The 13,423-nt window shown below is 41.7% G+C and overlaps 1 protein-coding gene across 2 annotated transcripts in view; it reads right to left on the bottom strand.

Moving 5' to 3' along the window:
• Positions 1-9,958: 9,958 nt before the first annotated feature.
• LOC124721807 (zinc finger protein 277) overlaps positions 9,959-13,423 on the bottom strand; it is a 134,656-nt gene continuing 131,191 nt past the window's right edge. For both annotated transcript variants that reach the window (XM_047246928.1, XM_047246927.1), the window contains exon 9: positions 9,959-12,413. In XM_047246928.1, the coding sequence (XP_047102884.1) occupies positions 12,389-12,413 (25 nt within the window). In that variant the 3' untranslated portion in view covers positions 9,959-12,388. The remainder of the gene's footprint in view (positions 12,414-13,423) is intronic.

Below are 13,423 nucleotides of genomic sequence, written 5' to 3'. Positions count from 1 at the left end.
ATTGATTGCATAATGTGTGTTTACTTTGTTGCAGTCTTTACAAACATGATCTATTGTAGTAAACCGTCCATTACCACACCCTCATTGCTACTACTGTGGCACACATCATGCAGTTTGAGTAGTGCACTGTTTGGCTCCAGGCTCCAACTAGGGCTTACAGATCATGGTCCAGCATCTCAATGCAGCCGAGAGCCAGCGGAACCTGGTGAGCAAAATGCTCTTTATGTATCTGTGCACTGGCTCCAGCCAGCAATCTGTGCCTGACAGTGTGTACATGTCAGTCTGTACCTGTCAACCACTCTGTATGCATCAACATGTCTGTACTGGTCTGTATCTGTTCTGTACAATGTCGCTCTGTGACATGTAACTGAGTATTTCACGTAATTACAATTATCATTGCAAACCCACACAACAACACAATTTGGCAACGAGTCTGTTACTCTCATGTTTTCCATCTCATGATTGTTTTCGCTCTTGTTGTCCACTGCACAACACAAGTTGTTGACAGGTCTCTTTTTCACCTATGAGAGGTGTTGTGTCTAGCTTTCATATGCTTCTACATCAACGACTACTTCGTACACCTTTGACCACTTTGTACCATCACAGTGTACCATCATCTGATGACACTGCTGCAGACTGGCAAGCATCTGACACATGGCTGTGACTCAAAGTAATTGCTTTTCAAGTTTGGCAAGCTTCTGAATGATGACTCTGCCACAACTTCTCTGCATTTTGGGAATCAAGCACAGATACTGGTACGATTTTGTATGGCCTCCTTTTCCCGTTCTGGAAGGTTAGCTTCTTTTTCAGGAACATCTTCCCTGTTCTATCCGTTTGCATCCATTTCTGGACTGGCTTTCCTCTTCTGTTCATTGGCATCCTTTTCAGGACATGCCTTTTTTCCTTGTGTCTGTTAGCCCCCATTTCGACACTGACTTCAGTAGTTTGCTGTTTTTTTCTGCTCGCATGAGATATTTCCTAGCGCCTTCATCCTATTCCAGCTCCAAGTTCAGGGCTCTGTCTTGGGGCCAACAAAGTAGTTAATTGGTGAACACTTTGAATTGTTCGACATTTGATGCCCTCCATGTTTCTTTATGTTGTTTCTTGTCCCTCTAGTGCAGTAGACATGTCGCTCACGGCACTGTCATACATTGTTTCTGTCATAGGCCTCCCTTTTACAGTGGTCTTTTGTCTCATCTCTTTTTATGAATTTTGCTTCCACATTAGCATCTACTGGCACTGCAGTTTGCTGTGGCAGCACACAACTCAGATTGTGGCCACTGACAGACCACCCACACACAAACAACAGTTCAGCTGTCAACACTTTCTGTATCATCATAATAAGCACCTCTCACCTCTGCTAGGTGCCTCCACACCTCCGCAGGCACCAATGAAATTGCCTCCTGCACTGACACAGGCACCTCCAGCACCAACGCAGGCACCTTCTACCTAATGCAGGCACCTCGTGGACCTACACGGGTGCCTCTCATCCTGCCGCAGGTGCCTCCAGCAATGACATAGGCACCTTCCACATTCTGATGCAGGCACTTCCTGCTATCTCTTGCCCACTGGCAAGAGAGAGAGAGAGAATTATGTTTTTCCACCACAACAGAGAATTCAGCTGATCAGGTTGTTTAGCTGCAGTCATTTCTATTCTGTATCACTTATTTTAGTGACACAGTGGCACATTATAGTACTTTATGAATATAAAAAGATGACACTTTGTTGAATATACTCTCTCTATTCTCACAATAAAGACATTTTTGTACAAATAGGATAGTATTTACATTTTTACTGATAGATAATGATTCTTCTGGAGGACTTTCTTGTCAAGCTCTTTTAGTTGGCCGGATGTTAGTGGTCCATCTGACTCACTGGAGCTTTCTTGGTTTAGATAAGTGTGAGCTATTTTGGTCCTACATGTTGCTGGAGAAATAAATTTCTTCCCAAATACAACTCCTCATGTTTTGACAAGCTGTATACAACTGGGATGCCATGGGTATTCCAGAGGTTGTTCACTAAAAACTTTAGCATCAGCATCAATCCACCCCATCAGCATGTAGCACATCTTATGGATGGGTTCTTATTTTTATAGTTGTTTGCACATTATTCTTAAGATACACTGATATACTGATATACTGATTTAGTACAGTGTATGTTATCACATTTTCAGTTCCAAGCTACAAGACATTTAATGTTTGTTGAGTGTGTTCAATTCGCGGTGTTTATGAGTTTGTGTGATGAAATAGTGATGTACCAAGACATCAAGGATCCTGTGCAGTGACTCGCTGCAAGAGGCAGTGCCCCCCCACCCTCCCCCTCCCCCTCCACATCGATTTAAGTATTTATGAAATTAACATGTTGCATTTGTTACCTTTTGTAGTTTTACTTGAATATTATGAAAATATACAGTTTAATTGATGCAAAACATTAAAAATTTCTCCAAAATGTGTCTTTTGTTGCAAAGTCTGTTGTGATCAAGTCCTGGGAAATGTCATGTCAGTGGCTAAACATGCTGTGTGAACTCCTAAGGGACCAAACTGCTGAGATCATCAGTCCCACTAAATATGTTCAAGTATGTTACCGTACAGGTACTTTGCTTCATTAAAGTTAAGTATATACCTTTGCCTGGATGTACATTATTTTTATTCTTGATTGATGTTTATTTTGGGGTTTGGAGCACAAAGTTCCTTTACTTTCACCCTAAGCTCATGCTCCAAATTTTTGCCAAATAAATCGCACACTGAATACGTACTGTGCAGTTTTCAGACTCACGGCATTCTACACTTATTTGCAATAAAATAAAACTCACAAGGACTCAGGCACAATACACTCACAAAAAGAAAGTTGTGAGTAACACACTTTATCCTGCAAATGCTGTCAACAAGCAATAAATTTTTAGCAAGCAAAAGTAATGGAAGATGTTTCATGCACTTACTTCCTCTAATCATTTGTGAAGCTCTCAGTACGTGGTATCATGTTACTGTATTCTGGTGCACTCTAGCGAGACATTTACAATGACTTTCCCACAGCAGGTAGAATTGCCAACACCAAAAACAAAAAAACTATCTTCAGCACTACCAAAACATTAATATTAAAGTTGGTTAATGACTCAGCAAAGTGTAATAAAGATATACACAGAAAGGGATTCGATAGCCGAGGTTTGATCACTCTGTTTATTGCCTTTTGTTGTAAGCAATGAGACATGAAAATCATGTGGAGGCTGGGAGGACGCCCTTACATTGACTTAAGTGAATCTTCGGGACACCTAGAAGAGCTGTACTCCATAGTAGCCACACCTCCACACCCCTTATACATAGAGTTGCCAGCATTTCCAAGAGCTGCATTGGGGCTAACTACTAGCTATCGGAAAAACATCACTCGATATCAACAGCTCCAAAAGTCTTTAAATTCTGTAATCCATTATTGAGATATGTATTTTAATATACACTGAAGAGCCAAAGAAATTGGTACACTTGTCTAATATCGTGTAAGCCCCCGAGAGCACGCAGGGCTGCTGCAACATGATGTGGCATGGACTTGCCTAATGTCTGAAGTAGTGCTGGAGGAACTGGCACCATGAATCGTGCAGAGCTTCCATAAATCTGTAAGAGTACAACGGGGATGGAGACCTCTTTAGAACAGCATGTTACGAGGCTTCCCAGACATGTGCAGTTTGGTAACCAGCAGAAGTGTTTAAACTCAGAAGAGTGTTCCTGGAGCCACTCTGTAGCAATTCTGGAAATGTAGGGTGTTGCATTGTCCTGCTGGAATTGTCCAAGTCAGTCGGAATGCACAATGGACATAATGGATGCAGGTGATCCGATAAGATGATTATGTACATGTCACCTGTCAGAGTCGTATCTAGACGTATCAGGGGTCCCATATAACTCCAACTGCACGTGCCCCACACCATTACAGAGCATCCACCAGCTTGAACAGCCCCCTGCTGACATGCAGGATCCATGGATTCATGAGGTTGCCTCCATACCCATACACGTCAATGAAACGAGACTCGTCCGACCAGGCGACATGTTTCTAGCCATCAACAGCCCAATGTCAGTCTTGCAAGGTCCAGGCGAGGCATAGAGCTTTGTGTCGTGTACTCATCAAGGGTATACGAGAAAGCCTTTGGCTCCAAAAGCCCATATCGATGATGTTTCATTGAATGGTCCACATGCTGACACTTGATGTGCCAACAGTGAAATCTGCAGCAATTTGCAGAAGGGTTGCACTTCTGTCACGTTGAACTACACTCCTGGAAATGGAAAAAAGAACACATTGACACCGGTGTGTCAGACCCATCATACTTGCTCCGGACACTGCGAGAGGGCTGTACAAGCAATGATCACACGCACGGCACAGCGGACACACCAGGAACCGCGGTGTTGGCCGTCGAATGGCGCTAGCTGCGCAGCATTTGTGCACCGCCGCCGTCAGTGTCAGCCAGTTTGCCGTGGCATACGGAGCTCCATCGCAGTCTTTAAGGTTAGGTTAGGTTAGGTTAGCACTGGTAGCATGCCGTGACAGCGTGGACGTGAACCGTATGTGCAGTTGACGGACTTTGAGCGAGGGCGTATAGTGGGCATGCGGGAGGCCGGGTGGACGTACCGCCGAATTGCTCAACACGTGGGGCGTGAGGTCTCCACAGTACATCGATGTTGTCGCCAGTGGTCGGCGGAAGGTGCACGTGCCCGTCGACCTGGGACCAGACCGCAGCGACGCACGGATGCACGCCAAGACCGTAGGATCCTACGCAGTGCCGTAGGGGACCGCACCGCCACTTCCCAGCAAATTAGGGACACTGTTGCTCCTGGGGTATCGGCGAGGACCATTCGCAACCGTCTCCATGAAGCTGGGCTACGGTCCCGCACACCGTTAGGCCGTCTTCCGCTCACGCCCCAACATCGTGCAGCCCGCCTCCAGTGGTGTCGCGACAGGCATGAATGGAGGGACGAATGGAGACGTGTCGTCTTCAGCGATGAGAGTCGTTTCTGCCTTGGTGCCAATGATGGTCGTATGCGTGTTTGGCGCCGTGCAGGTGAGCGCCACAATCAGGACTGCATATGACCGAGGCACACAGGGCCAACACCCGGCATCATGGTGTGGGGAGCGATCTCCTACACTGGCCGTACACCACTGGTGATCGAGAAGGGGACACTGAATAGTGCACGGTACATCCAAACCGTCATCGAACCCATCGTTCTACCATTCCTAGACCGGCAAGGGAACTTGCTGTTCCAACAGGACAATGCACGTCCGCATGTATCCCGTGCCACCCAAGGTGCTCTAGAAGGTGTAAGTCAACTACCCTCGCCAGCAAGATCTCCGGATCTGTCCCCCATTGAGCATGTTTGGGACTGGATGAAGCGTCGTCTCACGCGGTCTGCACGTCCAGCACGAACGCTGGTCCAACTGAGGCGCCAGGTGGAAATGGCATGGCAAGCCGTTCCACAGGACTACATCCAGCATCTCTACGATCGTCTCCATGGGAGAACAGCAGCCTGCATTGCTGCGAAAGGTGGATATACACTGTACTAGTGCCGACATTGTGCATGCTCTGTTGCCTGTGGTTCTGTCAGTGTGATCATGTGATGTATCTGACCCCAGGAATGTGTCAATAAAGTTTCCCCTTCCTGGGCCAATGAATTCACGGTGTTCTTATTTCAATTTCCAGGAGTGTATTCTCTTCAGTCATCGTTGGTCCTGTTCTTGCAGGATCTTTCTTCAGCCGCAGCAATGTCGGAGATTTGATGTTTTACCAGATTCCCGATATTCACGGTACACTCGTGAAATGCTTGTACAGGAAATTCCCCACTTCATCCCTACCTCGCAGATGTGTCCCATTGTTCGTGTGCAGACTATAATACCATGTTCACACTCACTTAAATCTTGATAATCTACCATTTCAGCAGCAGTAGACAATCTAACAATTGCACCACACAGTTGTCTTGCTGACCGCAACACAATATTCTGCCTGTTTACATATCTTTGTATTTGAATACGCAAGCCTATAACAGACTCTTTGGTGCTTCAGTGCATATTCCGGTGCAGCTCTATATCGGAGCCTTTAACTACGAGCTGTAGTTGCTCTTAGGATTCACGTTGGATGAGCTTGCTGACCAGTCCATGTGGTGGATACTTTCACATGTGAGAAATTCATTATCCGGAGCATCTCAATGTGTAGGGGCAGTATTGCCTGTGAAGAATAAGGCTGGACCAATAGCACCTCTAAGAATCACATCTGGTTGCTGAACCTCTTCTTTTTACCTCTGAGGGTTAACAATATTCCTCAAACTGCCAACAAAAATGTGAAACAGCCTACACCACACCCAGCATGATGTCATTCCATACCAGTATGTCACCACCCCCAAACCAGTCTCCTTTCACAATGGTACTAGCAACCACTTTCCCTATATGTTGATTATCATTTTGCAAATGGACATAACACTGATCTATAATTAGTCCAGCCCTCATTAGCTTAATCTCGATTTTGGTAGCCCTACAATAAAACAGGACTGTTGCGAATGAAACAAACACTGCCAGATGTCTGAAGTACAAACCATCTACCGCAAATCTTCAATAAACAGTTTGCAGGGAAACTACAGCACCAAAGGTGGCTGTAAGCTCTCCAGTTATCTTGTGGACATTGTTGGATTCCAGCATTCTGCAAGTGCCAGGTATCGACCTTAATGTGGAATGGTTTCTTGTGACCATCTTTGACCTGGCCTACTTAGACCTTTGTCTCCATACCATCAACAAAGTCTTGAAATGATACTTTATGGCAGATTCAGTGCTGCTGAGACTGTGGTTCATGTCCAGTTTGTACCAAGACATCTGATGATTCTACCCCGAAAAACAGGTTCCATGTGGTGTTCTTGTGGCACTATTTTGTAAACTTCATCAGGAAATTACACACTGTTCACAATGAAAGTGGAAACATTAAGAACACATTATGGGTAAAAGGTATGACTTATTTTGTCTTCGAATGACATACCTATCTGAAGTGTTGTGTACTCATTTCCTATACATGTAGTAGAATTCCAATAATTGGAAAATATTGTCAACCAATACTTGGTCCATTTTTATCATGCATTGTGGCAGAGGGGTCATGGGAGCCTTCCCTACATTTGCTGGTTTCCAAAACAATCATCTGTTGACTTTCACAGAAGTCTGGCACTCATGCACATCATCATTTGACAGCACATTACAGTTGGACACAAGAATGGCAAAACATTGTGATCTCTGGTGAATCTCGCTTTATCATTGATCCATGGCGGTCACAGCATGATCTGATGACATAGTGAACAATGCAAGAACATAGCAGTTACCATCCATTATAGCTTGTGCATTTTGGAGCCCCACTTTGTGCCATTTGTGATGATACACACCAAGAAGCTGTATCAAGTATTCATATTCATATGCTTGCGTTTTACACTTTCCATAAGTTTTTTTATGTTCAGTTTGTTATGTTTTCTGAATCTGTGATAACTGGTGTAGTTTATTGTACTTAATTTCAGTGTTATAATGGTTGAATGTTAGCCGTAGCTCATGAATACTTCATGGCAGACTAAAACTGTGTACTGGACCAGCACTCTAAACATTGCCTTTTGCAGGCAATGCTCTAGCATAGCTGTCCAGTGTGACTCGCAACCCAGCCTAACAGCTTTACTTCCACCAGTACATTTCTTCTGTCTTCCAAATTTCACAGGAGTACTCCTGCATACATTGTGGGACTACCACTCCTAGAACAAAGGGGATATATGTTCCACTCTGCAGTGGAGTGTACATTGTATTGAAACATCCTTGATGATTAAAAATGTGTGCTGCACTAGGAGGTACGGGAGAGAGACGGTGGAAGTAAACCTGTCAGAGCTAGCCTTAAGTGATGCCCACATAGCTCTGTCAGGAAGACCATTGTCTGCAAAAGGCATGGTTTCAGGTTTGAGTTCCGGTCTGGCATACAGTTTTAGTTTGCCTGGAAGTTTGAAAACAGAATGGAGGATTCACTGTAGTTCATGAATGGCCTTTTTGCACAGTTTTTTCAGAAATCTAATAACTCACACTAGACAGCAGTAGTAATTCAGTTAAAATCTATTTGAACATTACTGATTACACTTGGTCCAAAGAATCGTTCTAACTGATTTTTGCCATTTTAATGCTGATGTTTGTGTCTTAATATTGTTCCTTCATTTCTACATTATAGTTAGGTTTACTGTAACACACTCTTTGATATGGATTATACTAATAGAGGAAATAAACTGTTTCATGACTGCTCTTGGAAAAACTTAAATGCAAATTATTTTGTGTGTTTTAATGTGGGAAAGGGGGGTTAGATAATTTGTAATTAAACTCAGCTTGCTTACAAAAGTGTGTAAAACAACTACATTATACTTACTGTAGATGTGTGCTTCATTTTACAGTGCCAACTTTAATCACACAGGTGTCTATTTGTAATTCTATTTTTAAAGAGTCACATATCATCCACACAAAACATTTATTCTTTACTTCACTGGACATACAGGCTTGTGAAAATTAATGACAGAAAAATATTTTTACATAAATTTTCATAATTACATTAACACTAAAATATATGCTCCACAGTGCTTTACATTAAAGCTTTATTGTAACAGCCGTGAAAATGGTTTGTCCATGGAAAGGAGAAAGATGGCAGTAGGCAATAGTCTTCCAACAAGTATTTTGTGCGGGAATACAAGTCAAAACAACATATATGTAACTATCTACTTATAATTTGACAAAAAGAGACTTTCTGGGATTGAAATTTCAAAATTGCCATTCTGCACAACTTACTGTCTTTGAAAACACAAAAGGCTGTGTCAGAAAGTACTTGCCACTTAATACTACTGATTTGCTTATGTTGGGATAAATATCTCCTCAAAGTTTTGAAGCACAAATTTCCAGCATACCTATCACATAGTTCAAGACTGTACTTTTATCACTTTCAGAGCAACACAGCTCATGTTATGTTTATGTTTTGTCTAAGTAATGAGAGATTCGGAACAGTTATTCCATGTACATTCACAATCACTGACACCATTACAAAACTGGAACGATGTAAACGTAACAAAATTAAAGCAATACATATTTGTACAATGACTTTGGCAGCAATATCGCTGCATAAAACAAAACACTTAAAACTAAATTAGGAGACAATAGAAAGTGTATTGGAGAGAGAGAGAGAGAGAGAGAGAGAGAGAGAGAGAGGAAGGGGGGGGGGAGTGAGGGATTGAGAGGGGGGGGTGGGGGGATGATGCAGGTACATGAACTGGCATGGCAATGGAAGTGGGAGTGCATCTCATTAGAACTATGTAAATACTTTGCGATTAAAGGAGACCACTCACCAAAAAGTAGAAGCAGTGGAGTGGGTTCTGTAGAGGGAGAGGGAGAGGGAGGTGGGACACTCTCTCCTTCTACCCACCCCACCTGACACTACTGCCCACCACAACCAGTCCACCTGCCGCAAAATAGCACTGACACTGTCACTCTAACCGGCACCATTCAAGAGTGCCTTTAGGCTGTCAAAGGATAACACCAGAAGCTAAAAGTTTTCTTCCTTTTGTGTGTGTCTATTGACAGCTTTTTGTTGAATGGTCTCCTTTCATCCCATAGTATTTGCACGTTGTGAAATTGTTTCTCACAGTCTTCAGAATACTGGATAGAGCACTTTCAATATCAAAGACTTCTACAAAAGAATAAAACCTTTCAAAAATCTGAATTGAATTCAAGTATTTCCGTCATAGGGTAGGATTTTTTTTCTTTTTTTACTGGCTGTTTTCGGCCCCATGTCATCTCAGTGATAATTTCATTACTTATGTTGTAGACCAATTGCCACAGGTACAATAGTGTCTAGCAAATACAAAATTTATTGTATTTTGAGACACTCTTATGAAAGAGATTAAATTGCACACATTGTAAAAATTTGGTAGGAAAGTTTTTGTAGAATTTGAATACTTTAGGATTAAAGGAGACTACTCACCAAAAAGCACAAGCAGTGGGGTGGGTTCCGTAGAGGGAGAGGGAGGCGGGACACACTCTCCTTCTACCCACCCCACCTGACACTACTGCCCAACACAACCAGTCCACCTGCCACAAAAGAGCATTGGCACTGTCACTCTAACTGGCACCATTTAGGACTGTAGGCTTGTGTGCGTATTTTCCTTTAGGCTGTCAAAGGATAACTCCAAAAGCTGGAAGTTTTCTTCCTTTTGTGTGTGTCTATTGACAGCTCAACACTTCATGGTCTCCTTTCATCCCATAGTATTTGTACATTGTGAAACTGTTTCTCACAGTCTCCAGAATATTGGATAGAGCACTTTCAATATCAAACACTTTTACAAAAGAATAAAACCTTTCAAAAATCTGAATTGAATTCAACTATTTCCGTCATAGGGTAGGATTTTTTTCTTTTTTTACTGGCTGTTTTCGGCCCTATGTCATCTCAGTGATAATTTCATTACTTACGTTCTAGACCAATTGCCACAGGTACAACAGCGTCTAGCAAATACAAAATTTATTGTATTTTGAGACATTCTTATGAAAGAGAGATTAAATTGCACACATTGTAAAAATTTGGTAGGAAAGTTCTTGTAGAAATTAAATACTTTAGGATTAAAGGAGACCACTCACCAAAAAGCAGATGCAGTGGGGTGGGTTCCGTAGAGGGAGAGGGAGGCGGGACACACTCTCCTTCTACCCACCCCACCTGACACTACCGCCCACCACAACCAATCCACCTGCCGCAAAATAGCATTGGCACTGTCACTCTAACCGGCACCATTTAGGAGTGTAGGCGTGTGTAGGAGTGTGTGCATATTTTCCTTTAGGCTGTCAAAGGATAACTCCAAAAGCTAGAAGATTTCTTCCTTTTGTTTGTGTCTATTGACAGCTCAACGCTTCTGCTTTTTGTTGAATGGTCTCCTTTCATCCCATAGTATTTGTATGTTGTGAAATTGTTTCTCACAGTCTTCAGAATACTGGATAGAGCACTTTCAATATCAAACACTTTTACAAAAGAATAAAACCTTTCAAAAATCTGAATTGAATTCAACTATTTCCGTCATAGGGTAGGATTTTTTTTCTTTTTTTACTGGCTGTTTTCGGCCCCATGTCATCTCAGTGATAATTTCATTACTTATGTTGTAGACCAATTGCCACAGGTACAACAGTGTCTAGCAAATACAAAATTTATTGTATTTTGAGACACTCTTATGAGAGAGAGATTAAATTGCACACACTGTAAAAATTTGGTAGGGAAGTTTTTGTAGAATTTGAATACTTTGGGATTAAAGGAGATCACTCACTAAGATGCAGAAGTGGGTGGGGTGGGGTGCATAGAGGGAGAGGGTTGCTCTTTCCCTCTAGCCACCCCACCTGACAATAACCCCACACAGACCAGTCCACCTCCCACAAAACAGCATTGGGACTGTCAGTCTAGCTGGTACCATTTAGGGTAATAGGGAGGTGTGTGTGTGTGTGTGTGTGTGTGTGTGTGTGTGTGTGTGTGTGTGTGTGTGTGTCCTGTTGCCATCTCCTGTTGCCAAATGGTAACTCCAAAAGCAAAGCTACAAGTTCTCTTCCTTTTGCGTGTGCCTACTGACAACTCAGCACTTCTGCTTATTGGTGCATGATCTCCATTAATCCTAAAGTATTTTTGTGTTGTAAAAAACTTTCTCATAGTCTTCAGAATACTCGATAGAACACTTTCAATATCAAACACCCCTACAAAAAAATAAAAGCTTTCGAAAGTCTTAATCCAGTTCATCTGTTTCCGCCATAGGATAAGATTTTCCTTTCAGTTGCCATGTGCCCATATGGTCCCACATGCAGACTGAAAGATCATGTTCCAAGATGAAAGGATATGTCTAAAATCCATTGTTTCTTCTTCTTTCTTTCCTTGATACAGTTTCACAGAGGATGGAATGCTAGCAGCTTATTAAAATATACAAAAAAGAATGGTAAAGTACATGAAACTAAAATAACTCTGAAACATTTAAATAATTTATACCATGTGAATTACAAAACACGTCTTGTTTGTATTAACTTCATACTCTGTTGAAAAATTAAAATTTGTGAAACAACTCATGAGATAGCTAATGGCCTTATATCTAAATACATTACAAATGGATGCTTGTTATATTATATAACAATGATTTTTTTCACAAGGTTGCTATGAACTGCAGTTAGAAAGTATGTGATACATGGAACATATTTCATCACTATTACAAAAAGTATAAAAAATATTTAAAAAAAAAATGTTAAAAAAACTCCCAAGGCATAGACACAAATGAAACCCAAACAATTTTTCCACTATTGAGTGAGGTGAAGAATGTGTCTGGAATGGCATGCATCCTCTTTTGGATCCTCCAGTTCAGTCATGAGTAGAACACGTTTTCCTTGAAGTAATGGGAACACAGGTCAGTTCATAATGACAGAATTCAATTTCCTTTATAATCTAAGAACTAACAAGCAATTTTTTTTAATACAGGATAACAAGCAGTGGTTACTTACTATTACAGCACAATGATTAGGGACCTGAAATATTTGCACTTGTGATAACTGCAAATACAGATGTGAACTTTGTCACAACATGCAAAATTACATTTACAGCCATACTCAGAAAAGTACTCTGAAGTGCGTGGCAGAGGGTAATAAATGCTACTTAATAGCAAATTGTATCCAGATGAACTATTTTATATGAGATAATTTGAAATAGCTTCAGTTTCTGCATATTAGAATCATAAATGTAACCAGTTTTTGATTACTGATATTACACATCATTTGACAAAGCCCAATCTGGAAAGATAATGTGCATAAGAATGTGTTTCTAAAATAAAATGTACAAAAACACTACAACATATCAGTGCACTCAATGCTTTGATACCACACCAATGGTCTGGTATAAGATCCACACTGTGTGATTGTAATGTAGGACTCAGCCATTGAACCTAACATCTTACAACAAAGAAACACATACACATTTGTCTGATAGCTAAAGTTCAAATTGGTATAATGTGGACACTTTAATGTGGCAGCTTCAGCTGGCAGCTGTTTTGAGCTGTGGTTGCTTAAAGTACCAGTTAAGGTTGGGCCTGAACTTCCTCATTTACTTCTCGTTTTTGGGGTTCACAATCATACAGAACTTTTAAAATGGTTGATATTTCATGAAAAGACGCACTGCAACTAAAAGAATGCCACCCCAACTCGTGTATCATATTCATGACACACTCTACCCTATTTCATGCTAAAACAAAATGAGCTGCCCTTCCTTGAACTTTTTTGATGGTCTTTGTCAGTCCTAAGTGGAAAAGGTACCCATACCGTACTTCAGTATAGGACAGACAAGCATAGCATAGGGAGTCTCTTTATTAGACCTGTTGCAAATTTTAAGTATTCTGCCAATAAA

The sequence above is a fragment of the Schistocerca piceifrons genome, chromosome X, assembly GCF_021461385.2.
Source record: "Schistocerca piceifrons isolate TAMUIC-IGC-003096 chromosome X, iqSchPice1.1, whole genome shotgun sequence".
In the NCBI taxonomy this organism is placed as follows: Eukaryota; Metazoa; Arthropoda; class Insecta; order Orthoptera; family Acrididae; genus Schistocerca; species Schistocerca piceifrons.
Note: the sequence above shows the minus strand (reverse complement) of the source record. Positions and strands in the feature narration are given on the sequence as shown.